General features: G+C 41.1%; 1 protein-coding gene across 4 annotated transcripts in view; it reads left to right on the forward strand.

The window, feature by feature from the left end:
* Positions 1–27,930, forward strand: part of AGTPBP1 (ATP/GTP binding carboxypeptidase 1) — a 143,464-nt gene that overhangs the window by 99,366 nt on the left and 16,168 nt on the right. For 3 of the 4 annotated variants that reach the window (XM_084629416.1, XM_084629415.1, XM_084629417.1), the window contains 2 exons: positions 468–644; positions 3,675–3,835. In XM_084629416.1, coding sequence (XP_084485542.1) covers positions 468–644; positions 3,675–3,835 — 338 coding nt within the window. Of the gene's footprint in view, positions 1–467; positions 645–3,674; positions 3,836–27,930 lie in introns of those variants that run through there. The other variant, XM_084629418.1, reaches the window with a different exon arrangement.

The raw sequence follows: 27,930 nt of genomic DNA on the forward strand, positions 1-27,930 counted from the left end.
ATTCACATGCTTAAAGTTAAGTGCTTTTGCTGAATCAATGTCAGAAATACTATATAGTATTTTAAAATCTAGAACTTCCTATACATTGAAACTGAATATTAATCTAAATTACATTTCCCTTTTGCACTTGGCTCAGCTTCAACAATAAAACCAAATTAGTCATGCATAGAGTCAAATCTTTTCTACTAGGCACTTCACTTTCTATTTTTTATGCACTTGACTCTCTCACTATTTTAATAATAGGGTTGTAAACGCTACCGGGGAATTTTTAAAGGTGGGGGAAGAATGAATCAGTTGGGGTTCTTGGCTCTTTTTAAATAATGAAAACATTACTTTGGATGGATTTTGCAAAATCTTCCTATTTTTTTTTAAACTAGAATTTGAGATCTGAACTGTCTGATTAATATACTGTGGTTTCACATTTTCATAAAAACAAATTGAGTCTTTTTCAAATTACTATCCTATAGACTCTTCCTAAGATTCTCAGTCAGATTGCCCCAACATTCAGCATGAGCAGCTGCAGCTTTGTAGTGGAAAAGTCCAAGGAATCAACAGCACGTGTAGTTGTCTGGAGAGAGATAGGAGTACAAAGGAGCTACACAATGGAGAGCACGTTATGTGGCTGCGATCAGGGCAAATATAAGGTAAAGAAACTAGATGAAGTGAAACCCTATGTGTGGATTGAGTTTACCATTTCCACTGATAGCACTTTCTAAAACCCAGCTTGTCTGTTTTTTTAAAAAAAGGTGCATGAACATCCTGCTATAGGGCTTTTTACATTATATTGAAATAGACTGTTTTGCACAATATAATGTAGATTCCTTCATTATTCTTTTGGATCTGTCATTCTAAAAATGTAATGTGTATGTTCTGTTGATTGTCCATATTAACAAGACTATAATAATCAAGTAAATAAAAATATTTATGGTTGAAATTTTAAACCTACAAATGAAGAAATTCATGGTTCTTACTGTAATTTGGAAACAATTACTTTATCAGTTACCAGTACATTCAAGTATTTTAAAACAGACTTCTTGGATACATGACCATTAGCAAGCTTTTGCGATGTGAGGAGCTCTCCTCTTGGTACAGTCTAGAGTGATACACCAGATATTGGGTAATGTCGCCTCCAGAATTCTCTTCCATGGCAGCAGGAGGAGGCACATAAAGCCAAATATGTTCATGCTACTTTAGCAGTTCGCTGTTCAGCAGTGAATAAAAGTAGTTAAATTTTGCCTGCTTTCCTGCCTCCCTCCCACAACTTGGGAACTTGTCTTTTAAAATTTTATTTTCTTCAAAAGTGTCCCAGCAGTGCTGGATGAGAAAATCAGGGCCAGCCTGTGTTTCCAGTGCAGTACAAGCCTGTTGCCTTATGCCTTTTTTTGTATTACCCAACAACCAACAGTTGAATATTGCTAAAAAGTACAACCAGTCAAAAATAGTGGATGACTTGAAGCCTCCTCCATCTTCTTTCCCTTCCCACAGTGCCTCAAACATTGCTGCAGGCTGAAGCAGAGAGGCAAGCTGAAGCAGGCTTAGAAAGTAAATGACCCCTGAATGCCAAAACATCCCACACAGTAGCTTCTCCTGTTTGCAAGCAGACCTCAGCCATGTTGAACAGGCGGACCAGAAGGCTGCAAACCAGGTAGAGAGTGAGGTATCATTATCCTATTCCAGCATGCCAAACCAGGCTCTCTTTGCCTACTGACAAAGCACACACCTCAGCAGGTTTCTCAGTAGGCCCATATAGAGTACATTAATTCCTATTGTGTACCTAGTACAAAATAGGAATTAAAAGTATCGCTGTGATGGATTAGTTCCGAAATATTCCCTGACCACCTTCTGTGGTCCTGAGATGGGGATGCTTTTAGGGTTCCTGTTGACAATAAGGCATCCAGGAGTCCCACTGACCAAAAATCTTCAGAATACTTTTTAGATACATAAGGTAAAGTATGGGATGCCAAACTGAAATTTAGGAAAATTAACTTCCAAAGGCCTCAATCAGACCTCAGGTAAAAAAGAGTAGAAATCAAATGGAAAATCTATACAGTTGAGTCAGACTGAGAAATCCGTTATCCAGAAAGGAAAACCCCTTCATGCTTATTACAAACCAACCAAAAAGATCAAATCCCTGCACAATAATCTTTTCTTTGGAGTCAGTGCAATGAGAGAGATTTCCATCTTCCTATGAAGGCAAAGAGGACATCTGGGATGCCTGGCCTCTAGAAATGCCCACACTCTCGTTATGAGAAGGAAATCATGAGATTCATCTGGCAGATTAAGATCAATTGATAGAACAAGAAAGAGGCAAAAGTCTTCCAAGAAAAAGTACAGAGGAAGTATGTTCCTCATCTAACTTGTGTTCTACTGAGAAATGGCACCCAAGTTAAGCTCTTGAAGATGCTCATATCTTACATCAGCCTATTCTAAGGTCTGAGAACAGTGGGGGTGGGAGGGAGAGCACATGACCTAGATATACTACTTCAATAGGCTAGGAGACCTTTGTTTTCCAGTATTTGACATGGCAATGGAACCCCTGGTGAACATGCCATTATAGGAAGATTCTTCTCTGCCAAAGACGACAAACTTCCTGGCCTCTGGTATCTTGAAACCAGCTGCCTGAAATCTGAGTGCCAACAACGAAGTAAAAAGGGTTATTCACCCAAAGCAGTCTCCACCTTAGTTATAGCAAAGAAAAATCCATCCAGCACATTAAATGCTATGTCTGAAAGAAAAAATAATATACATTTGTAAAGAACGGAATATAGTATAAGACTTCATCTAGCCCAAATTCTACTCATCCAAAATTACCTCCAGACAGCTGAGCCTGGGTTTGAAAAGAAACTCGATAATGATTATTATAAGAATTATATGTAATAGCAATTGCAAAAATTCAAAAGATCAGATTGCAGAATAGACATTTATTTTTCCGGCATCCTCAACGAAACTGTAGCTTGCTCCAACATCCATGTGAAACAATCTTTGGCTGAAGCAGACTTTTGAGTCCATCACTTCCTAGAAATCAAGAGGGTATCCACTGTGGCAATAACTTTGAACTGAAAAATTTTAGAGTTTGGCAACTGTGCAATACTGCTCTATGAAAGAGTTAGGTATGATAGTTTCTATTCATTCTTATTCATGAATTATTAAGAATGAATTATTTATTCCTTCATTCTTGGTAAGAAATTTTGTAAATTAGTTTTTAAACAAATTGGTGTATTTTACTGAATTTTATACACCCGGAATATACTAATTTCTTTTCATTCTGACAGAACTTCCTGAAGAAAATTATTTTAGATTAAAAATTAAATACTGTAAATTCAGTTTCTGTGAAAAATGACTTAATATTCAACTGTTCTTATAAACTGTGATTTAAGAATCTGATTTCTCTTCAGTGCTCCAAGTGTAATCCACATTTGCATTGATGGGAATTAAGCTCCAGCACAGAGGGCAGAATATACCTCTGAGATCCTGAAGTCTTCTAGAAATGGCTGCTCTATCCAAGATTAAAATTAACCTTTTAATTTTTTTAATTCCTTCTTTGTAAGCATTTATGTATAAATTCTTGTCTGCATTTCACAGCTAATTTGGAGCAAAATAAAGTAAAATGTAACAAAATACTGGAATGTGGTTATAAGCTAATAGAGTGTATCTATATTTTATTTCATGCATAGGGGTTGCAGATAGGGACACGAGAACTGGAAGAGATGGGAGCCAAATTCTGTGTTGGCTTACTGCGTTTGAAAAGACTGACCTCTCCACTGGAATTCAGTCTGCCTTCTAGCCTCCTTGACATTGAAAATGAGTTGATTGAATCAAGCTGTAAAGTAACAAGGTAAAACAAATGAATTGCATTTGACTTTCCAAAGAAATAAATTTCCATAGTGTCTAAAACATTAAAAAATCAGGCAAAAGCTTACACAAATGAAGGTTTTAAAAATGTTTAGAATGTGTCCTACTGTCACAAGTGTCATGTACGTTATTAAATGTTGAAAGGTTTTTATTATTTCACATTGTAAAAAAAAAAAAAAAAGGTTTAACTGATGACTACATTTGAAGCAAACTGGAATATCAGATAGCTTGAGAGAACAAAAATACAAATTGGTAATTATCAACCAGATTTGTTGGTGTAAACTTGTCTGGCTCCATTGACTTCTGTGGCAGTTTACCCCAGTGGAGGGTTTGGTTCCGTAATGCTAATTCACTTTGGGAGTATATGCTTCAATCATTGTTTACTCTTGGTAAGAGATCTATGTGGAAGTGTTAATGGATAAAACCCATGGATGTTTCTACAGTTCAGTGGAGGTGCTATAATTGATATTTTATTGAAGTGAATTAGTATGGGGGAAGTCAACTTCACAATTCTGCTGTTTTGCGTTTTGACACTAGACAATTCCGTCTAAGGTTGGGCTGCCAGAATGGTATTACAATGGCTTACAATGAGCTGGTTTCTCTTTGCAAGAGAGAGACACACACTTGCTTTCCGTTTTAAACAAATACTGCAGAGTACCTCAAAAATGTGGCAATAACATATAGAAACTTGATCTGCGCCTCCCCCTCCCCAATGATTTTTTTCCCCCTATACCTGGTATTGGGACAGTCACTTGAAGAATCTTGTTGGATGTATTTCAATAAAAGGCTTTCAGTTTTCTGTAAACAAACTATCATAGTAACAGCTTCTGTGCCTGGCCATCTCTGTAGCAGGAGGGTGCAGCTCTTCTATCCCTTAATGAGGGCACACAGGGTGAGATGCTATTCTGACTTTGCTAATGGTCTTAGCAAACGCTTATTGAGTATGCTCATTATAAATAAAGGCTAGCTTTTAAATGCTTCGCCACCCCCCCCCCCCCCCCCCCAGTTGTAGCATGGATTACTAGTCACAAACTAGTTTTGGAGGTTGTGTAATGAATTTAAGAAAAGTCTGGAATTCATTGATTAGTTTCATTTCTTTTTATTTGAAAATGTCTTTCTTCCCTCCCCATATCTTCCCATAACTCAGAAACCTCTAAGTGGAGTTTCCTCAAACTTTCCATTTTGAGCTTCAGCTCCAAGGAAAATACTTTGGAAAGCTTTATCCCAAAACAATACTTTTTTCATGAAAAGAAATTATAATAAAAATATATTAACATTAATTACAGCTTTTGTGAAAGCTGTACCTGCTACTTACCTAGTGGTTTTTATTCAAGGGTCTCAAAGTGCTTTAGAATTTGTTAAATCCTGCAGTATCCCTGTGAGGGAGGGACGTATTTTATAATTACAACCATTTTACAGATGGGCAAACTGAAACACAGGGGTTAAGTGATGTCTTACCCACAGTTACACAGGAAATCAGTGGAAGAGGTTTTCATTTGGAAGTATGTGTGGCGATTAGTTCATGTATTATAAAACATTTTTAAACAGAATAAAAACAATAGAAGTAACTTTGTTTGAATATAATCAGTACTTACACAGTCCTAAAGTAACAATAACCTTATAACTAGTTTCAATCAATGAAGTATAATTTGACGTGTAAATGATGTCACTTTGAGTAACAGTTAATAAATGTGTGAAGAAAAAGCATTTATTGGTGGTCTGGTACTCTGTAGCTTTGAGGTGCATTTTCCTTCATGAAATATCTCTGCAGATTCCTCTTGTAGGAATTTGTATGCTATGCCTCACAATCAATGGAATTATTTAAAGCAATAAATTATTAGGAGGTATGTGTATGGATCATGGGTCAAAGAATCTTTTTCCCCATTAATGGTCTTTGTCCACCTGCTAAGCAAAAGCAGTTATAAAATATTGCTTTTAATCTCTTGTTTTGATTGGTGCCTTTAATTTTTTTTAAAAAAGTATATAATGGCTATTAATAGTTTTGTAGTAATTTTCAGTGTTTTTAGTAGTTCATCTAAGGTTTCAATTCTATTCAAACTATCAAAATGGTGCATCTCAAAGTGTTTGGGCTTTAAAAAAAAATGCTTTTTGCAATAGTAACAGGTTGCAGAGTAGCAGCCGTGTTAGTCTGTATTCGCAAAAAGAAAAGGAGTACTAGTGGCACCTTGGAGACTAACCAATTTATTTGATCATAAGCTTTCTGAATGCATCCGATGAAGTGAGCTGTAGCTCACGAAAGCTCATGCTCAAATAAATTGGTTAGTCTCTAAGGTGCCACAAGTACTCCTGTTCTTTTTGCGAATAGTAACAGGATTATCCTCTGACTAGACATGTTAGATACCTGAGGTGAAGGCAATGATTTCAAGAGGGCTGGTCTTTTAATTTTTTACCAGTTTTCTATTACCAAACCGCTAACTGAAGATTTCAGTTGTTTGCTAAATTTACAGTGGAATCTGAAGCTAGTTTTATGAAGGAACAAAGGAGGCAAACTTAAAAGCGACTGGTATTCTCTGATTATTATTGCCTCTCCGATTCAAACTGTCCCTCCCTTCTCTTATTTGGAGAATGCATGTATTTTGCTGAGGTAGAGAGGAACTGAAGACAGGTAGTGGAAGGACAGGCTTTTCTTAACTGCAATTTGAAGTGGTCAGACCAATGGTCAGTTTGTGCATGCCACCGACCTGTTCATGCCTTTAAACAGTTCCATGGCTCATCAATACGCAATATTCTACAGCAGTGGTTCCCAAACTTGTTCCGCCGCTTGTGCAGGGGAAGCCCCTGGCAGGCCGGGCCGGTTTGTTTACCTGCCGCGTCCGCAGGTTCGGCCGATCGTGGCTCCTAGTGGCCGCGGTTCGCTGCTCGAGGCCAATGGGAGCCACTGGAAGGTGCACGGGCCGAGTGACTTACTGGCCGCCACTTCCAGCAGCTCCCATTGGCCTGGAGCAGCGAACCATGGCCACTGGGAGCCACGATCGGCCGAACCTGCGGACGCGGCAGGTAAACAAACCGGTTCGGCCCGCCAGGGGCTTTCCCTGCATAAGCGGCGGAACAAGTTTGGGAACCACTGGTCTACAGTATGGGTCTGCAGAAGCAATATAAAACCTTCCTCGTAGCTGGCTCAAAGTGGTTACAGTTTGAGGTGGATGAGACCAAGAATGCCAGGTCAGGTCATTGACAACAAGGAGAGATTAGGAAAAGGAAAGAAGGATTATTGGGGGAGGGGAGACTATTTGGAAGGAGAAGAGGAGTGATAGGTCCCCAGGGAATGGGAAACTGTTCTAGGGGGCAGCTTGATAGAAGGCATAAAGTAGAGAGTGTAAACAATAAGGAGTGTCAGGAGCAGAAGATGGCTTTAGCAGTGTGATTGTGAATAGACTGGAGAAGGGAGAGATGTAAAAGAGCAGGTCAGGAAGAATGCTATATTGGCAAGGTGAGAGTACACCAAGTTGTGGGCGAGGGTTTTAGCAGTGGGAACAGTGAAGAGGAAGGGTGGACTTGGTACACTTAAGTAAAAAGACTTAGCAGAAGAATGGACAAAGGGAGAAATCAAAGGCTATTACATATGGGTTCCAAGCATGAGAGGCAGGAGGGATAGCAAAGCTGTCTAGAGTGGTGGTGAAGGGAGGTAGAAAAGAGTGATAAGGAGAAACGGTATATTCAGTTTTAGGGAGAGTGAATTTGATGTAGTACTGGGATACATCTGCAGTGATATCTCTCTTAAGCAACTACTTGGCCTGACAAAAATTGGTGACTTGCTGGGAATGGACATCAAATAGAGATGAAGCAGAACTGTGCTTCAGTGTCCCCAACAGTACTGAATAGTCTATTAAAACAGGAGGTTGCCTAATATATTCCCATTGATTCAGATACCAACCACAGTGAATCCTGTGCATGAGCTGATCAAGAGTGAGTGTAGAGGGAACAAAGGCAATGTGCTCCATTGGATAATTCTGCCATATCTATTTAAATATTACATTTAGAGACTGTTTCTTTATATGTTTGTATAGTGCCAACCACGATGTGGCCTTGATTTCAGTTGGGGTCACTAGGCATGACCATAATATTAACAGTAATAGCAATGTCCAAAAAGACAGAAACAGAAAAGGAAGAGAATGAGGATTGAATAAAGAAGTAGTCAGCAAGGTGAGAGGCCACAAAAGTTCAGTGTCTTCCTGACTAGTGCTCAATGCTTTTTCTGTGCCATCAAGATCTCTTGCAGGCTGATGAGAGGGAGAGAATTCACCCTTCTGATGGAAACAGCCTGCCTTCCCCAACCTCCCTTTGGGGATCCAGTCAGTGGAGGACTGCGTCTTATTATCTACAAAATGCAGTACTTAAACTTAAGATTTAAAATTTACAGAAACAATATAAATCATGTCTTTCATCATGTTTGCTTAATTGTGCAAGACAGAGAAAGGGTTAGGACATAATTGCATGACCTGGAGTGTAGAGTTAATTGCAGCTACAAAACACATTAGAACAGTAGGTCACTGGAAAGGTCATTTAGTCTTTGTCCATGTAAACCCACAGAGTGGCAAATGATATTTACAATCTGTCAGTTTCTAGTTATTTTGCAGTTACATCATTAAAACTACCATAAATATAATGTGTTAGAAGTTTATTGAGGTTTACTTTCCTTTGAACAGAGTACATTTAAATCAGGAGGTAATTAAAGAAAGATAAACCTCTTCAATAAAATGAAACAGTAATGTTTTTATGTTTGGGATGCCTTTATTTATTCTACTTAATTTTAAGTGTTTGCTCTATTTATAACTGACATAATTTCTACAGAAAACGTCTTGTAAGATTTTTCAGGAGATTAAAAGTGCAATCGAGTGTGTTAGCTGTAACCTCTAAAACAACTGAAATGATTCTATGCATATGTTTTCTGTGCATGTTAACCATAAAGTAAAAAATTGCAGGGTTAGTTAACCTGTGATAGTCTAATTTATGAGTATGTGACCACATGTACTATGCTGTCACTTCCTCCACCTTACTCATGAGGGCATTCTGCACCAAAAAATAAATTCTTAGCACAATATTTTAAAATTCTGTAAAATTCTGCACATTTTATTTGTCAAATAAATGCAGAGGCTCCAGCATGGCATTGGGGAGCACAGGACACTGGATGCACAGAGGTGGGAGATCACTGTGCAGCTTCCCCCTGGGACACAGACTCAGCGATGAGGCTGCACTCAACCCTGACACAGTGCAAGGACCCAGCCTGCCTCAAAAACACTTCAGAGCCCTGCCCCTCTGGACCAGGTGCACCAGGTCTGGGTAGGCAGGCTCAGCAAGGCATGATCCAAGCGTGGAGGGGCTTAATGTAGGGGGATCCAGGTGTGGGTTTAAAGGGTTCTGTGTGGGGCAATCTGGGTGTGAGTGGCTCAGTGGAGGATCCGTGTGTAGAGTGGATCTGGATGCACAGGGGCTTGTTAGGGGGTTCTGGGTGCAACGGTAATGGGACTCTGGGGGAGGGGGTCCAGGTGAAGGTAGTTGGGGCTCAGCAGAAGAGGTGTCCGGGTGTGGGGGGATAGAGCTCGGCAGTGGGGGTCTGGGTGTGGAGAGCTCAGTGGTGGGCTCCAGATGCTGGGGGAGTGGGGCTCAGTGGGATGGGGATCCAGATGCAGCTGGTTGAGGTTTGGAATGATGGGGGTGCAGGTGGCTTGTCAGGATGGTCCAGGTGCAGGGGAAGTGGGGCTCATCAGGGAAGTTCGGCGTGCAGGGGGGATGAGGCTCGGCGGGAGGGTCTGGGTATGAGGGGGTTTGGATGCACAGGGGTTGGGCGGATGGGGGAAGCACCTCCCTGTACAGTGATCCCTCTCCCCGCAGTTGAGGAGCGATGGGGGTGGAGTGTTTGCAGAGCTTCCTAAGCTGGGGGAGAAATCTGGGGGTGAGTCAGACACAGCTCCGGATGCTGTGCACGGGAAGAGGAAATCCCGTTCTTCCCAGCCCAGCCGGGACTAGCAGCTGAGCGCAGGGTAGGAGCCGCCAGCTGGGTCTTCCTCAGTCCTGCCCTCTGCCCCAAAGTGATTTACCTCTCTACCAGCTGCCCTGGGCACCCAAAACATACTACTGGGGCGGGGTCACATGACCGCACTTGTAGCTTCCTTTTGCTTCCCCCATCAGAGAGTCATTTTTCTGCGAGAAAGCAAAGAAATCTGTGGGGGACATCAATCCTGTGCAGAATTCCCCAGGGAGTACCACCTGCACTGGCTCTGCATCTGACTGTGTCAAGCAACACAGTTATCTGGTGCATATCCCAAAATGTATAGCAACACAACTCTGTTGCTCTACACTTGCACTCACAGGGTGTTATGGGACAATTTGTCTGCCCACTCCAGGAATTGGGAAGGCAGTTTAACTAAGAGAACACACATGCTTTGTTTTAGACATAGTAAATACTAATCAGAAGATGAACTGAAATGAACTAAAATGACATAGAAAAGCATGAGTCAAATGAAAACAGCCATTAATTACAAAATAGCTATTCTCAAGATATGCATGTTAAGAAAAGTGGAGAAAAAAAATTTCTATTAAAACCTTGCACTTTTCTATCTTCATTTAGCTTTAAATGACAAAAAGGCATAGCCAACTAATTGAATATACTTGTGGTTCAATATTAAGAATGTTCAAGAGACTAAATAACCAACCTCAGCCAAATTTATTGGCTAAAGATAAAGCAATAGACTACAGGAAAGACAGAGTTAATCCATTACCGGTCCTTCCCAGGAGGCAGTCTTGCAATGTGTTTGGTTCACCTTACACAGAAGATGTGCTTCCCAAAAGCCCCCTTAAACTCCCCATCTTTTATAGATGGCTGTTTACAAGTTACAGAACGCTGTTCACCATGCTTAAAATTTAATTGGCGAGATTGTGCCAGTTTTGTCTTTGGTGCCTCCCTGTACTTTCCGATCTTTCGTTTGAATATTAAATTCTGAATGCTAAAAGGCATGAAGGTACTCCCTAACAGAGAACATTCATACATTTACATTATTCATACATACACAACATTGTACCTTAACACTTGTCCATCTAGTTTTTGACAGTTGTATTTGCTTAAGCCAAGAGCTGAGCTGTTCTTATCCCTAGGCATTGTAGGATGTACGCCTTAGCTTAAGTGTGCAAGAATAGTCATAGTACAGTTTGCGTGATTACCCCCAGCCCCACTCACAGATGCATTATAATAATACAATGGGCATAATACATAATGTGTTGTGTGTGTAACATACATACATTGGCTAACAACCTTCAAAATAGGCTAACAAGGTGTTAAATTTCAGAGTAACAGCCGTGTTAGTCTGTCTTCGCAAAAAGAACAGGAGTACTTGTGGCACCTTAGAGACTAACCAATTTATTTGAGCATGAGCTTTCGTGAGCTACAGCATCCGATGAAGTGAGCTGTAGCTCACGAAAGCTCATGCTCAAATAAATTGGTTAGTCTCTAAGGTGCTACAAGTACTCCTGTTCTTTTTGCGAAGGTGTTAAATGGTTCTCAGCTTGGGGTTTGCTTTGTAACTCAGGGAGAGGTGTTGTCTCACTGTATGGCAATGATAAAAGTGTATGGATGACTGAATGCAGTTACCTCGTGGTGAAGAACAAAGCCTACGTGATACAATGACACTGAGGTAATTTGAGGCACTCAAGCTAACATCCAGATTTAAATGAAAAGTGGTTTAGGCATTTTCAGTGAAGGGAGCTCAACTCTGGAACTTGCTTCTCCCACTGCTGTTTCAGAGGCTCAATTTGTTGATCTTCAAGTCACTCTGCAAAGCTCCTCTCCTTTCCCAGGTTTTTTTGGGAAAAACTGAATGAGTGGGTTTTTATAGTGTGGAGAGAGTCCTGATTTGAGAGGATTTTATATTTTGTACATTGGTTATAATATGTTTAATATTTTATACTTGTTCCTAGAGTTCCAGGTGGATGTATATTACAATAAAAAGATAACTTCAGGGGTATGCAAAGTTTCACTTACGGATTTTTGTATAGAATGTGTGGAACAAATGGTCAGAGCTGATTGTTGGTGGAAGGGTGCATATGTATATGGACTAGAACCTCAGCTGATGTAAATAGATGTGTCTCCATTAACTTCAATGAAGCTACACTAATTTATACCAGTTGAGGCTATGGCACATAAAAGCTTGAAATAAATGTCATAGTTGTCCAAAACAGGTGGATCCACCCCATGACAGAGCTTTAGAATCTGATTTTTAAAAGTGAGCAGGAGTTCTGAACCACAAGACAGTTCTAAATGAAATCACTGGGTGAAATTCTGTGGCTGGTGTTATGCAGAAGGACAAACTAGATTATTTTAATGGTCGTCTTCTGTTCTTAAAATTATATATTTGCTGAAACCAGCTTTTCTAAATTAAATGATGCAGTTGTCTGTATTCTTTTCCCCCATAAGATTTTAGTCCATAATGTTCTTAAATTTTTGTCTCTAAATGTTCAAATATCACTACTGACTTTAAGTGCATCAGTCTGGGGGTGCCTGATTTTCAGAAAAAGTCCTGACTTCAGACAGTGCTGTTTATCAGCCTTCTGAAAATTAAACTCCTTTAAGGTATCTCAGGTTGTGCCCCAAAAATCACTAGTTACTCTTGAAAATGTAAATGAAAAAAAAAATCAATATTACCAGAAGTGCCAAAAACTCTCTTCTCTATTGTTTTATCCTACAAGAAGTTTTCACAGCCAGATTATTCTTCGAAACTCTCTTCAGTGGAAATATTGATTGTTTTAAGCATACTGTTGATATTTGGTACCATAACTGTTTTCAAAATGTTACTACCTGTTACAGCTTCCCCATTGTCTGGGTACCAGTCTGTGGCATATGGTCCCAATTTCGGAGTCCCACGTGCTTCCAAGCCAATTGCATCTGAGTAGAGTGTATTCACTGTTTCTAGCTCAAGGTCTATAGGCCAGACTCCCAGGATCAGACATTCTGTTACCTTTCTCTGGGATGTGGGGCACCCCCACCCTGCTGCCCTAGACCTCAGAAATCCGTGTCTAAGACCTACTGAGTCCCTCTCGAGTTGCTGCTTACACATGTTCCCTCAGAGCTTCACTTAGGCTGTGGGCACTCCAGCCTTCTAGTTTAATTCCTTCTGGGACACATTGCAGGTGAGAAAGGAACACAGACTTAGCAAAGAAATGTCTTAACCACAGAAACTTTACTTTTAAAACACTCAGTGGTTACAAATCTTTGAAAAAAACAAACAAGTCTTGTCAGATCTCACCCCTTATGGTGAGTCTGTGGTTTGTCAGTGTTTTTTGTTAGGGTAGGTTTCAGAGTAACAGCCGTGTTAGTCTGTATTCGCAAAAAGAAAAGGAGTACTTGTGGCACCTTAGAGACTAACCAATTTATTTGAGCATAAGCTTTCGTGAGCTACAGCTCACTTCATCAGATGCATACTGTGGAAAGTGTAGAAGATCTTTTTATACACACAAAGCATGAAAAAATACCTCCTCCTACCCCACTCTCCTGCTGCTAATAGCTTATCTAAAGTGATCACTCTCCTTACAACGTGTGTGATAATCAAGGTGGGCCATTTCCAGCACATATCCAGGGTTCAACAAGAACGTCGGGGGAGGGGGCGAGGAAAAAACAAGGGGAAATAGGTTACCTTGCATAATGACTTAGCCACTCCCAGTCTCTATTCAAGCCTAAGTTAATTGTATCAAATTTGCAAATGAATTCCAATTCAACAGTTTCTCGCTGGAGTCTGGATTTGAAGTTTTTTTGTTGTAATATCACAACTTTCATGTCTGTAATCGCGTGACCAGAGAGATTGAAGTGTTCTCCGACTGGTTTCTGAATGTTATAATTCTTGACATCTGATTTGTCTATTTATTCTTTTACGTAGAGACTGTCCAGTTTGACCAATGTACATGGCAGAGGGGCATTGCTGGCACATGATGGCATATGAGCCTCTGATAGTGTGGCTGATGTTATTAGGCCCTGTGATGGTGTCCCCTGAATAGATATGTGGGCACAGTTGGCAACGGGCTTTGTTGCAAGGATAGGTTCCTGGGTTAGTGGTTCTGTTGTGTGGTATGTGGTTGCTGGTGAGTATTTGCTTCAGGTTGGGGGGCTGTCTGTCGGCAAGGACTGGCCTGTCTCCCAAGATTTGTGAGAGTGTTGGGTCATCCTTCAGGGTAGGTTGTAGATCCGTAATAATGCATTGGAGGGGTTTTAGTTGGGGGCTGAAGGTGATGGCTAGTGGCGTTCTGTTATTTTCTTTGTTAGGCCTGTCCTGTAGTAGGAGACTTCTGGGAACTCTTCTGGCTCTATCAATCTGTTTCTTCACTTCCGCAGGTGGGTATTGTAGTTGTAAGAATGCTTGATAGAGACCTTGTAGGTGTTTGTCTCTGTCTGAGGGGTTGGAGCAAACGCGGTTGTATCGCAGAGCTTGGCTGTAGACGATGGATCGTGTGGTGTGGTCAGGGTGAAAGCTGGAGGCATGTAGGTAGGAATAGCGGTCAGTATGTTTCCGGTATAGGGTGGTGTTTATGTGACCATCATTTATTAGCACTGTAGTGTCCAGGAAGTGGATCTCTTGTGTGGACTGGACCAGGCTGAGGTTGATGGTGGGATGGAAATTGTTGAAATCATGGTGGAATTCCTCAAGGGCTTCTTTTTCATGGGTCCAGATGATGAAGATGTCATCAATATAGTGCAAGTAGAGTAGGGGCGTTAGGGACGAGAGCTGAGGAAGCGTTGTTCTAAGTCAGCCATAAAAATGTTGGCATACTGTGGGGCCATGCGGGTACCCATAGCAGTGCCGCTGATCTGAAGGTATACATTGTCCCCAAATGTAAAATAGTTATGGGTGAGGACAAAGTCACAAAGTTCAGCCACCAGGTTAGCCGTGACATTATCGGGGATAGTGTTCTTGATGGCTTGTAGTCCATCTTTGTGTGGAATGTTGGTGTAAAGGGCTTCTACATCCATAGTGGCGAGGATGGTGTTATCAGAAAGATCACCGATGGATTGTAGTTTCCTCAGGAAGTCAGACACCACTGACTATTACCAGCAGGAGAGTAGGTTTGTGTGTGTTGGGGGGTGTGTGTGTGTGTGTGTGAGAACCTGGATTTGTGCTGAAAATGGCCCAACTTGATTATCATACACATTGTAAGGAGAGGTTTCAGAGTAACAGCCGTGTTAGTCTGTATTCGCAAAAAGAAAAGGAGTACTTGTGGCACCTTAGAGACTAACCAATTTATTAGAGCATAAGCTTTCGTGAGCTACAGCTCACTTCCTCAGATGCATATCGTGGAAACTGCAGCAGGCTTTATATATACACAGAGAATATGAAACAATACCTATTCCCACCCCACTGTCCTGCTGGTGCCAGCAATGCCCCTCTGCCATGTACATTGGTCAAACTGGACAGTCTCTATGTAAAAGAATAAATGGACACAAATCAGATGTCAAGAATTATAACATTCATAAACCAGTCGGAGAACACTTCAATCTCTCTGGTCACGCGATCACAGACATGAAGGTCGCTATCTTAAAACAAAAAAACTTCAAATCCAGACTCCAGCGAGAAACTGCTGAAATGGAATTCATTTGCAAATTGGATACTATTAATTTAGGCTTAAATAGAGACTTGGAGTGGCTAAGTCATTATGCAAGGTAGCCTGTTTCCTCTTGTTTTTTCCTCCCCCCCCCCCCCCCCCAGATGTTCTGGTTTAACTTGGATTTTAACTTGAAGAGTGGTCAGTTTGGATGAGCTATTACCAGCAGGAGAGTGAGTTTGTGTGTGTATGGGGGTGGGGGGGATGTGAGAAAACCTGGATTTGTGCAGGAAATAGCCCAACTTGATTGTCATGCACATTGTGTAAAGAGTTGTCACTTTGGATGGGCTATCACCAGCAGGAGAGTGAATTTGTGTGGGGGGGTGGAGGGTGAGAAAACCTGGATTTGTGCTGGAAATGGCCCACCTGATGATCACTTTAGATAAGCTATTACCAGCAGGACAGTGGGGTGGGAATAGGTATTGTTTCATATTCTCTGTGTATATATAAAGCCTGCTGCAGTTTCCACGATATGCATCTGAGGAAGTGAGTTGTAGCTCACGAAAGCTTATGCTCTAATAAATTGGTTAGTCTCTAAGGTGCCACAAGTACTCCTTTTCTTATTGTAAGGAGAGTGATCACTTTAGATAAGCTATTAGCAGCAGGAGAGTGGGGTGGGAGGAGGTATTTTTTCATGCTTTGTGTGTATATAAAAAGATCTTCTACACTTTCCACAGTATGCATCCGATGAAGTGAGCTGTAGCTCACGAAAGCTTATGCTCAAATAAATTGGTTAGTCTCTAAGGTGCCACAAGTACTCCTTTTCTTTTTGTTAGGATAGTTCCTCCTGCTCTCATCCTCTTGCATATCCTCCTTACATATGGAAGTTGTCAGCCCCCACCTTAGCTAGAGCAGCATCCTTCTCTCAAATAGACCTCTCTCTGCCATGTGCTCCACTAGAAAACTCCACTCCAGCCTTCAATCATACATACCTCACCCCTAGGAACCTTCAGTAGGAAGTCTGTTGCCTCTCAACTGTTGGCCCTGTCCTATGGAACTGATGGCCTCAGATTGTGGTCTAGATTACTTCTCAGTAATAAGAGAAACGGGTAAGAAGAAGAGATATGGGTAAGCTTGAAAGCTTAAACAGAAGTTGGTCCAGTAAAAGATGTTACCTCACCCACCTTGTCTCTCTAGTATCCTGGGCCCAACATGGTGGCAACAACAGCACTGCAAACAATTCTCCGTGATAGTCCTTTACACCTTGTTGAAGCACCTTTCCTGGGCATGGCATGTTTTTGCTCTCAAATTCATCATACAAAATGGAGTTTATATTTTGAGATTGAAGTATCCTGCTCTATACCACATGTATTTTGGCAAAGGGAGCCTTAGAGAAATCATTTAATTATCTTGAGCATGCACAGTAGGCCTAAGTAATATTACAAAGAATTTTTGTCTGGAAATGAAATAAAAAGGAATTTTTGATAATGTGGAAATTACAAACTGCATAATAATTTTCCCTTCACAGTTGCATCACTTCTATCTCAAATTCATTAGCAACAAATGTTGATTAAAATATTTCTAGTTGAGTTTGATAGCCAAGAGGATAAAGCTCTTTGTGGGATTGCATTTTGAATTGAATTTGTGGCTATGAATGATATAGCTTTTGTGGTTCCAGATTAGTCCCCATGGTGCACACTAGAAAACAACCACATGTAATTCAACATCATTTGTATTGATTGCATTTTTTGTTTAAGATTGCATCTGAGACATCACTGAGTTTGCATTTTATCTTGGCCCTAGAGGGGGTTGACTTCCCAGGTCACAAATAAAGTTAGTTGTTAGGCTTCATTAATTCATAGATTCATAGATATTTAGGTCAGAAGGGACCATTATGATCATCTAGTCTGACCTCCTGCACAACGCAGGCCACAGAATTTCACCCACCACTCCTACAAAAAAAAACAAAAAAAACCTCACACCTATATCTGTGCTACTGAAGTCCTCAAATCATAGTTTAAAGACTTCAAGGAGCAGAGAATCCTCCAGCAAGTGACCCGTGCCCCATGCTACAGAGAAAGGCAAAAAACCTCCAGGGCCTCTTCCAATCTGCCCTGGAGGAAAATTACTTCCCGACCCCAAATATGGCCATCAGCTAAACCCTGAGCATATGGGCAAGATTCATCATCAGCCAGATACTACAGAAAATTCTTTCCTGGGTAACTCGGATCCCACCCCATCTAATATCCCATCACAGGCCATTGGGCCTATTTACCATGAATATTTAATTACCAAAACCATGTTATCCCATCATACCATCTCCTCCATAAACTTATCGAGTTTAATCTTAAAGCCAGATAGATCTTTTCCCCCACTGCTTCCCTCGGAACGCTATTCCAAAACTTCACTCCTCTGATAGTTAAAAACCTTCGTCTAATTTCTAGTCTAAATTTCCTGGTGGCCAGTTTGTATCCATTTGTTCTTGTGTCCACATTGGTACTGAAACTAAATAATTCTTCTCCCTCTCTGGTATTTATCCCTCTGATATATTTATAGAGAGCAATCGTATCTCCCTTCAACCTTCTTTTAGTTAGGCTAAACATGCCAAGCTCCCTGAGTCTCCTTTCATAAGACAAGATTTCCATTCCTTGGATCATCCTAGTAGCCCTTCTCTGTACCTGATCCAGTCTGAATTCATTCTTCTTAAACATGGGAGACCAGAACTGCACACAGTATTACAGGTGAGGTCTCACCAGTGCCTTGTATAACGGTACTAAAACCTCCTAATCCCTACTAGAAATACCTCTCCTGATGCATCCCAAGACCACATTAGCTTTTTTCACAGCCATATCGCATTGGCGGCTCATAGTCATCCTATGATCAACCAATACTCCAAGGTCCTTTTCCTCCTCCGTTAGTTCTAATTGATGTGTCCCCAGCTTATAACTAAAATTCTTGTTATTAATCCCTAAATGCATGACCTTACACTTCTCACTATTAAATTTCATCCTATTACTATTACTCCAGTTTACAAGGTCATCCAGATCCTCCTGTAGGGTATCCCTATCCTTCTCTAAATTGGCAATACCTCCCAGCTTTGTATCATCCACAAACTTTATTAGCACACTTCCACTTTTTGTGCCAAGGTCAGTAATAAAAAGATTAAGATTGGTCCCAAAACCGATCCTTGAGGAACTCCACTGGTAACCTCCCTCCAGCCTGACAGTTCACCTTTCAGTAGGACCCGTTGTAGTCTCCCCTTTAACCAATTCCTTATCCACCTTTCAATTTTCCTATTGATCCCCATCTTCTCCAATTTAACTAATAATTCCCCGTGTGTCACGGTATCAAACGCCTTTCTAAAATCTAGGTAAATTAGATCCACTGCGTTTCCTTTGTCTAAAAAAATCTGTTACTTTCTCAAAAAAGGAGATCAGGTTGGTTTGGCACGATCTACCTTTTGTAAAACCATGTTGTATTTTGTCCCATTTACCATTGACTTCAATGTCCTTAACTACCTTCTCCTTCAAAATTTTTTCCAAGGCCTTGCATACTACAGATGTCAAACTAACAGGCCTATAATTACCCGGATCACTTTTTTTCCCTTTCTTAAAAATAGGAACTATGTTAGCAATTCTCCAATCATACGGTACAACCCCTGAGTTTACAGATTCATTAAAAATTCTTGCTAATGGGCTTGCAATTTCATGTGCCAATTCCTTTAATATTCTTGGATGAAGATTATCTGGGCCCCCCAATTTAGTCCCATTAAGCTGTTTGAGTTTCGCTTCTACCTCAAATATGGTAATGTCTACCTCCATATCCTGATTCCCATTTGTCATGCTATCATTATCCCTAAGATCCTCTTTAGTCTTATTAAAGACTGAGGCAAAGTATTTGTTTAGATATTGGGCCATGCCTAGATTATCCTTGGCCTCCACTCCATCCTCAGTGTTTAGCGGTCCCACTTCTTCTTTCTTTGTTTTCTTCTTTATTTATATGACTATAGAACCTTTTACTATTGGTTTTAATTCCCTTTGCAAGGTCCAACTCTACTTGACTTTTAGCCTGTCTCACTTTATCCCTACATGTTCTGACCTCAATAAGGTAGCTTTCCTTGCTGATCCCTCCCTTCTTCCACTCCCTATATGCTTTCTGCTTTTTCTTAATCACCTCTCTGAGATGCTTGCTCATCCAGCTTAGTCTACCACTCCTGCCTATGAATTTTTTCCCCTTATTTGGGATGCAGGCTTCCGATAGCTTCTGCAGCTTTGATTTAAAATTATCCCAGGCCTCCTCTACCTTTAGATCCATAAATTCTTCAGTCCAATCCACTTCCCGAACTAATTTCCTTCATTTTTGAAAGTCAGCCCTTTTGAAATCAAAAACCCTAGCTGCAGATTTATTTTTATTAATCCTTCCGTTCAGTTTGAACTGAATTAGCTCATGATCACTTGAGTCAAGATTATCGCCTACAACCATTTCTTCTATGAGGTCCTCACTACTCACCAAAACCAAATCTAAAATGGCATCCCCTCTAGTCGGTTCAGCAACTACTTGCTGAAGGAATCCATCAGCTATCGCATCTAGGAAAATCTGAGCCCTATTATTATTACTAGCACTCGTCCTCCAGTCTATATCTGGAAAGTTAGTCTCCCATGATCACACAGTTTCCATTAGTATTTACTTCATTAAAAACATTAAAGAGGGCTCTATCCATATCCAAATTAGATCCCGGCGGTCTATAGCACACCCCAAGCACTATCCCAGGGTAGGCTCTAATAGTTTTCTTCCCCAATTTAATTTTTGCCCAGACGGACTCAGTCATATCCATTTCATCACTTCTTATTTCTTTACATTCTATCTCATCATTGATATACAATGCTACGCCACCACTTTTACCTTTATTTCGGTCTTTCCTAAACAGCACATACCCTTCAATACCTGTAGTCCAGTCATGACTACGATTCCACCATGTTTCTGTTATCCCTATAATATCTGGTTTCACTTCCTGCACCAGTAGCTCTAGTTCCTCCATTTTGTTACCTAGGCTCCTCACATTAGTGTAAAAATATCTTAATTTTTGATCTTTGGCTTCACTCACATTTTGTACCCTATTAGGCACAGTCATTTTACTACCAGTATAACCTATTAGACTTGTATCTGCACTGCCCTTCCTCCTACCCACGGCTGTATCCACTCTTACTTCATTTTCTTCCCTCTCAATGCTAAATTCTGGTTGGGAGATGTCCAGGTAATCTCCACGCTATCTCCCCCTAATTCCTAGTTTAAAGCTCTCTTAATCAGTTGTGCCAGCCTCCATCCTAGAAGTCTATTTCCTTCCCTACTCAGATGAAGTCCATCCTGAGAGAACTGTCCTCTATCCATGAATGCCTCCCAGTGGCCATACATCCCAAAGCCCTCCTTATAGCACCACTGCCTAAGCCATCTGTTGATAGTCATAATCTTGTCACACCTTTGTTGCCCTTCTCTAGGAACAGGCAGAATCCCACTAAAGATCACCTGAGCCTCAATTTCCTTAAGCGTCTTCCCCAGCCTAGCATAGTCTCCTTTAATACTTTCCAGCGAGAATCTAGCCGTATCATTTGTTCCCACATGAAGGATAATTAGGGGATTCTTTCCCGCTCCCTTTAGAATCCTTTTCAACCTCAGGTCTACATCCCGTATCTTAGCACCTGGAAGACAGCACACCCTCCTTTTCTCTGGATCAGCTCTGGTTACAGGCCTATCTATTCTTCTCAGTAAAAAGTCCCCAATCACATAGACCTGTCTTTTCCTAGTGACGGTGCTATTCTCCAGTCTGTCACCTGTTCCCTCTGGCTGCAAGTTCTTTCCATTCCTATTCTCCCTTGTAATCCTCTTTAACCCATCCTGTATCCTCCTGGGGCTCATATTTGGTGTAATCTCCATTAACTGTTCCACTTTTCCTATAGGACTAGCCGCTCTTCTCTTCTTCCTTGCCCTTCCACCTTCAGTGACTACCTGCTGAGCCCCTTCTTCATTTTCCAACTCTACATACCTATTCTTAAGCTCTTTCTTCTTCACTAGCCTGTCTTTTTTCCTCTGCCTGGTTCTTTTGGTCACATGCTTCCACTGACCATTTTCCTCACCCAGTCTCCCCTCAGAATTCCCCAGTCCTGCTTCCATCTGCACGTCTGAGCTTTTCCCTTCAGATACCTCATGTCTTTGCTCCATAATCTGCTCAAATCCCTTCCTAAACTCTCTCAGACTTTCCACCTGCATCTCCAAACCTCGGATCTTTTCCTCCATCAGCTCTATCAGACGGCATTTCATGCAGACAAAACTCTTACCAGGTACCCCCTCCAGGATTATGTACATACCACAGCTTCCACATCCAGTCATCTTCATTGTGTCTTCCGCTACATGGGTCACTCCCACTGCTACCTCTGTATCTGTCATAGCCTTGCCACCTAAATCCTGTTAATCTGGGAAACACAAACCACAGCAAAACACAAGCACCAAAAGACAAACTCCCCTTTCAAACTCCCACTCATACTCCCCTGTTTACAGCTCTGTTTGCTAGCTCCTGTGCCGCTGCAGCTGTCTGAGATTGTGGACCAGGTTTCCCAGTCTTGTAAGGTACGCGGGGCTAAGTAGTTTTAAAAACAGCCAGAAATAGACATTAGAAAATTTCCCTTGAATAGGGGAATGCTTTGCTGCCTCCTACACTAGCTTCACCTGACCAACACACCCACTACTGGTGTAAGTGGAGAGGGTGGGGCATGTCATGGGCATTTGAAGAGTGGAATTGGTAAGAAGGGGCATGGTAGAGTGTAGCTGCTTCCATAACACTTTACCACTTGAATTCTCAAAAAATTACAGTCCTGTAATGTGTTCATGAAGAATAGAAATGTAATCATAGTTATTGACACTATTTCTTGTCTAAATTTTTTTGTATGTTTTACTATTTGAATAATCAAAATGACACTAGAGGTCCTAATTGATCCTCAGTTAACAGGACTTAAAACTAATTTTGGTGAAGTATTAAAAGGCACTTGTTATCTTGATTGAGTGATAGTGCCAAACATTATTACCTTAAACAGCTAGAGGAATTATTTGTGCTTCAAGAAAAGAAACTTTTTTATAGGTCTGCAACCAATAAATACTGAACATGGAATGCTTCATTACCCTTAAGGAAAACTGAACACGAGAGGAAAGCTAATAGTTATGATTCCAATTCTGTGTATGTTGTATGCAGGAAGACTCTTAAGCCTGTACGCTGTCCCACTGAAGTCTGTGCAGGCATAAGATGCTCCCCATGTTGTCCTGGGCCTCAGTATTATTACAGAATTTCTCTTCTGTTGCAATTGTCAAGATTTTTGTTTCCAGATTCTTAGAGCATGTTATGAGAGTGCCAAATTATAAAGGTGCCTTCAGCATGTAAAGGATTACCAGGTTCCCATCAGTTTAGGTGGTCTGATGGGATTATAAAAGAAAAAGGAAAGCTGGTACAGAGGGGGCTGTCATAGGGGATGGGTGTGGCCTGTCTCCTCCAAGTTGGCTGAGCTGGAAAGTTGTTTGGTGTCTATTACCCAGTAGTTTGAGTTGATTTGTTCTGGTTTTGAGTTGGTTGGTGGGGTTTTTTGGAAATAAAGCAAGACCTGAAGAAAGGATGTGAAGAGACCTGTAGTTGGAACTTTATTTTTCCTTCCCCAGTTGGAGAGTTTGCACACCAGCCTCCAGTGAAATGTTCTAATTACTTATAAAACCATAAGGCCAATGTTTGAACAAGTTTTGTGTCTCTTTGTTTCACTGTTTTTAATTACATTTGGAATTCCTTTGACCTCAATCCATGTATAATATAGAAATTCTTCTATTTCTATGAAAATCACTTATTCCCCCCCCCCCCCCATTGTGCAGTTAAATGAGATTTTTTTTTGGTATCCAGTGCTTCCAGGCTTGCAAACTATTTTCACTCTTGATGTATTTTGTAGTTTGTCACAGGAAATGTTATAAAATTGAATAAAAATATATGTAATCCAAATTGGAGGAGGATGATAAAGTAATCCATTCTTGTCCAGATCCTTATTGGGTAGCATTCATCCCTGGCACAAGTCCTATTCACCATATTTTACACCTGAGTTTCATCCCATGTAAGAACAAGCTATTTTGCAGATGTGCATCATTTAATTCTTTCTGTTTAATTCATATGGAATCTAGCTTTTATGTGCTGAAAGTCATTTCAACCTAGAAGACTTATGGAGCTGATTTCACTATATTATGTTGTATACATTTGTAGTAGAATGTTCAAAATTCGTATCCTTCATATTATATACGGAACCTGTAAGGAAGAGGGAGGGAAGTGGTATGCAATACGAGTGATACACCATTTAACGTTCCTGGAATCATGAGCCTGGACAAGAATTGGTTACTCCACATGTTGTTGTCGGATATTTCAGGGTAGCACAACTACACTTCCTATACACAATTAACTTTTGAAAGGGGAAAATATTTATTAGTTCCAAATAATATAAAACACCTATCACTCCAGAACTTAAGGGAAAGAAAAATCAGAAAACAGTCCTTAAGCCATGTCTACACCAGAAAGTCTTCCCAGTAGCATTTGTGCTGATTGTATAGCTGCTGACATGGTAACCTCACTAGGGCATGTGCACACTTAGCTGCCTTTGCTGTTGCATGCATCCTCACAGCAAGAGGTTGTATTGACACAAGACATGATGTCCTGTGGATAGACATCCCAATGTTTCTCATGCTGCTATCGAGTGCACAGCCTTGTGTGCCACTTTTGAAATGCATTGTAGGACACCAGCATTCCTCTCAAAGAATTGCAGAAACTTTGGGGTGTCAGGTTCCCACAATTCCCTCTGTTCCATCCCCTAAACTTTTTTTTTTTTTGGTACTTCTTGTTTGTTTGTTTTTAATTCCCACAGTTCCACCCTTCCATCCCATAATCTGCTCTTCCTTGTGTCAGTTTTTAATCTCTCTGCCACTTCAGCAGAATCATGGATGCTGAACAGGTCAGTGGAGTTCTCATGTCTGTTTTAGATACCGGGCACCTGATTGTTCTGTGTTTGTGGAACTTCAGCGATCACAGCGACCGGTCACAGAGCAGTGAAAATGAGAATACCGAGAAGGAGTGGATTATGTGGATAGTGAATGAAAATTGTCAGCTGTACACATTAGCACAGTGCTTCTGGGCTCATGAAACAAGCACGGAGAGGTGGGACTGGATTGTGATGCATATCTGGGAGCATTGTCATTGGCTGCAGAGCTTTTGGATATGGAAGGCCTGGAGTAGTATACTGAACTCACCTAAGTCTTCCTGAATGGAAATGCCAAAAATGAGAGCTGCTTTGACAGGGGAGGAAAAAAAGTGATTGTGATATGGACGTTTGTGGCCCTGATTGCTGTCTGTCAGTTTGACATTGGCAAGTTTATGGAGGGGGCAGAGGTCATTCAGGTGTGCATGGCGGTTGAGCATATCCTGTTGCCCAGGATTGTGACTCTGGGCAAAGTTCGAGAAAAAAGAAAGGGATTCAATTCAATGGACTTCCAAAATTGTGGTGGAGCGACAGGAAGCGTATTCTGATTCGCCCTCTTCCCCCTCCCCCCCAACTTTGCTTCTGTGTACATAATCAGAAACGGTTACTTTTCCAGAGTATGATGTGATGGATCACCAGGGATGTGTCACTGACATTATCTCTGGATGGTCAGGGAAAGTGCTTGATGTTTGCATCTTTAGGGATACAGGATATTTGAAAAGCTGCAAGCAGGAACACTTTTCTTGGAATGGCATATTTATATCGGTGGGGTTGTAATGCCAACTATGATTGTTGGGGACCCATGCTACCCTTTGTTTTCCTGGCTCATGAAGCCATACACTGGGCACCTGGACAACAGGAAGGAAAGATTTAACTATCATCTGAACACTTGCAGGATGACGGTTGAATGTGCATTTGGTAGACTGAAAGTACTCTAGAGATGCCTCATGAGTAGCCTGGATCTCAGTGAGCCAAATATTTCTATTATTTAATATTGTGTTTTACATAATTGCTCAGCAAAGGGGGGCATATTCTTGGCAGAGTGAGGGGGGAAGTGGAATGACGGTTTATTTTTTGAATGACTAGCCGCTATATGCCTAAATGACAGGTTTCAGAGTAGCTGCCATGTTAGTCTGTATCTGCAAAAAGAAAAGGAGGACTTGTGGCACCTTAGAGACTAACATTTTATTTGAGCATAAGCTTTCGTGAGCTACAGCTCACTTCATCTCACAAAAGCTTATGCTCAAATAAATTTGTTAGCCTCTAAGGTGCCACAAGTACTCCTTTTCTTTATATGGCTAAAGGAGGCCGTGAGAGTGACAGTGTGTCATAGTTGGGCAGCATGCTGCTTTGTTAGTTTGTGTCTCTTCGTGAATAAACTGCACTTGGCTTGTATATGAATTTTAAATGAATTGTTAACACCTTTCATGACTTTGAGGGGAATCAGATTTGGTGGAGGGTGGTCAAGTCTGTTGTGTAAGACTGTTCGTTTGTAAACCAGGATTTTCACAAAGTAAAACTACTGGGCAGTAACAAACAACAGAAATACTTGTAAATCGTTTAAGAACAAAGTGCAAGGTGCTGATAGCTTCTGCATGAATCACAGGGCAGTGTATAAATACAAATAGCAATTCTTCTTGTTTTCCACTGGGTTCAGTGGAAGTGATACTATGGCATGCTATGCTGGCAGGGAATGAATATGGCCCAGGTCCCAGGAAGATAGAAAAGTACATGCAGTGTAATGGCTGCTGGGGTGCAAGTCTTTCAGAGTTTTGCTCCATAAAACTTTGTAGCACTTGGGTCTGCTGTCTGAGGAGCTGTATAATATCTTGGTGCAGTTTCTTGTGCACCTCTAGGTCCTTCTGCCTTTCCTCAAAAGAGCATTCCCTGGTTGTTTCTTGTTGCCTATTTGATGGATTGGTATATTGATTATTGATTAATCTTTTAGATCATTAAGTGGTACCTGTGGTTAAGGGTTTGGCCTCCTGAGAGGCTACAGCATCAGGAAGATTACCACCAATATTAGATTGGTATCACTCACATCTGCTGGGGCACCCCGGAGTGTCAGACATTATCTTCATCATCGTAGTCATCCTGATGACTCCCCTGGCAAATAGGCCAGGTAATACCTTTTTATAATGAGTTATGCTGATACTCATTTTGGTTCATACATATTCATGTACTTATCTATACTTTCACACCCCACTAAATTTGGGGTGCCCTAGTTTTCATAGGCTAACTTGTTTAGTTCTTTTTATAATAATGACGTTACTCAGACACCAAACAACTTGTGGTTAGCATGATGCTGACACCCCAATGTCTGCAAAAATCCCCAGAATATTCTAGCTGGCTTTAGCTGGTACATTGCAATATACATTTCTTAAATTTCAGCATTAGCACATGTATTTACTGTAACGGAACACTTTTTTTTTTTTATGGCTGTAAGATTATTTATGGGTCAGCTGCTCATGCTAGCCTAATTCAGGTCAAAGGCCCTGTTTGGCTAAGCTAAATATCTTACAGACCTGGGGCCTGTAGGTCTTGTGTTATAGCCTTAATCCAGCCCTACCTCTTACCTATATACTTATAATAAGCAAATACACCCCTCTCAATATTATACCCAGTACTGCTATCCTCCTTTTATCAAGCCTTATCCTATATCTGTTTTAGTCTTCGCTCCATTGTGCACTGGCCTCAGCCCTGCTGAATAGATGAATGAACATGTCCTTCCTTGTCTGTTTCTTCATTCTCGTAATCAAGGCCAGGCCTGTAGGAGGTGCCCCTCAGGGGTACCTCAGCCAAGGCCACTGATCAACTTCCAGAAAGACATTGTTAGATTTAAAAGGTTAGCAAACAGGAAGAGATAAGTGACAAAACTCCCTAAAACTTTACTATAAAGATCATGCAGATATGAAGTCAGGCTTGGTATGGGGCTGTGCAGCAGTCATCAGCATGGTAAGTATGTGAGAACGTAGCCATGAAGCCTGGGGGTAGATTGTAGGGAGTCCCAGGTAATAACTGTAGGGATAGTGAAGTCAGTATTGCTATACTTATAGGCGGTGATGATTCTGGCTCATGTATCACTCGAGAGTGCCCAGAGAGGGCGACTGCTCGAGGTTCCCCAGGTCCATGTGTTGCTGGGCTTTGGTACCACCAGTGCTCATGGCAGAGTGGTATGGGAAAGTACCCTACCATGGCGGGAGAGACCAAGGCAGCCCATCCTAGAAATGTGCAGTCAAAGAGTAAAGAATGCATGCTTGAAAATGTCATCAGGATTGTGCCAGGACAAAAGGGATGCCCTTGAACTCCACAGTGGAAAAGGGTGGCTTCCGCTGCCTACTTCTGCAAGCTAGTACAAAGCCAAGCCACCATAGCAAGCAGCATACTGTCTGCTTCTTTCTACCCCATAATCCAAGCACAGCATGCAAGAAATTTGTTTTGAATTTGGACACTCATATTAGAAAACCAAAGCGCTGAGTTTTTAATGTTTACA

Source organism: Lepidochelys olivacea (assembly GCF_965140295.1).
Source record: "Lepidochelys olivacea isolate rLepOli2 genome assembly, chromosome: 5".
Classification (NCBI taxonomy): Eukaryota; Metazoa; Chordata; order Testudines; family Cheloniidae; genus Lepidochelys; species Lepidochelys olivacea.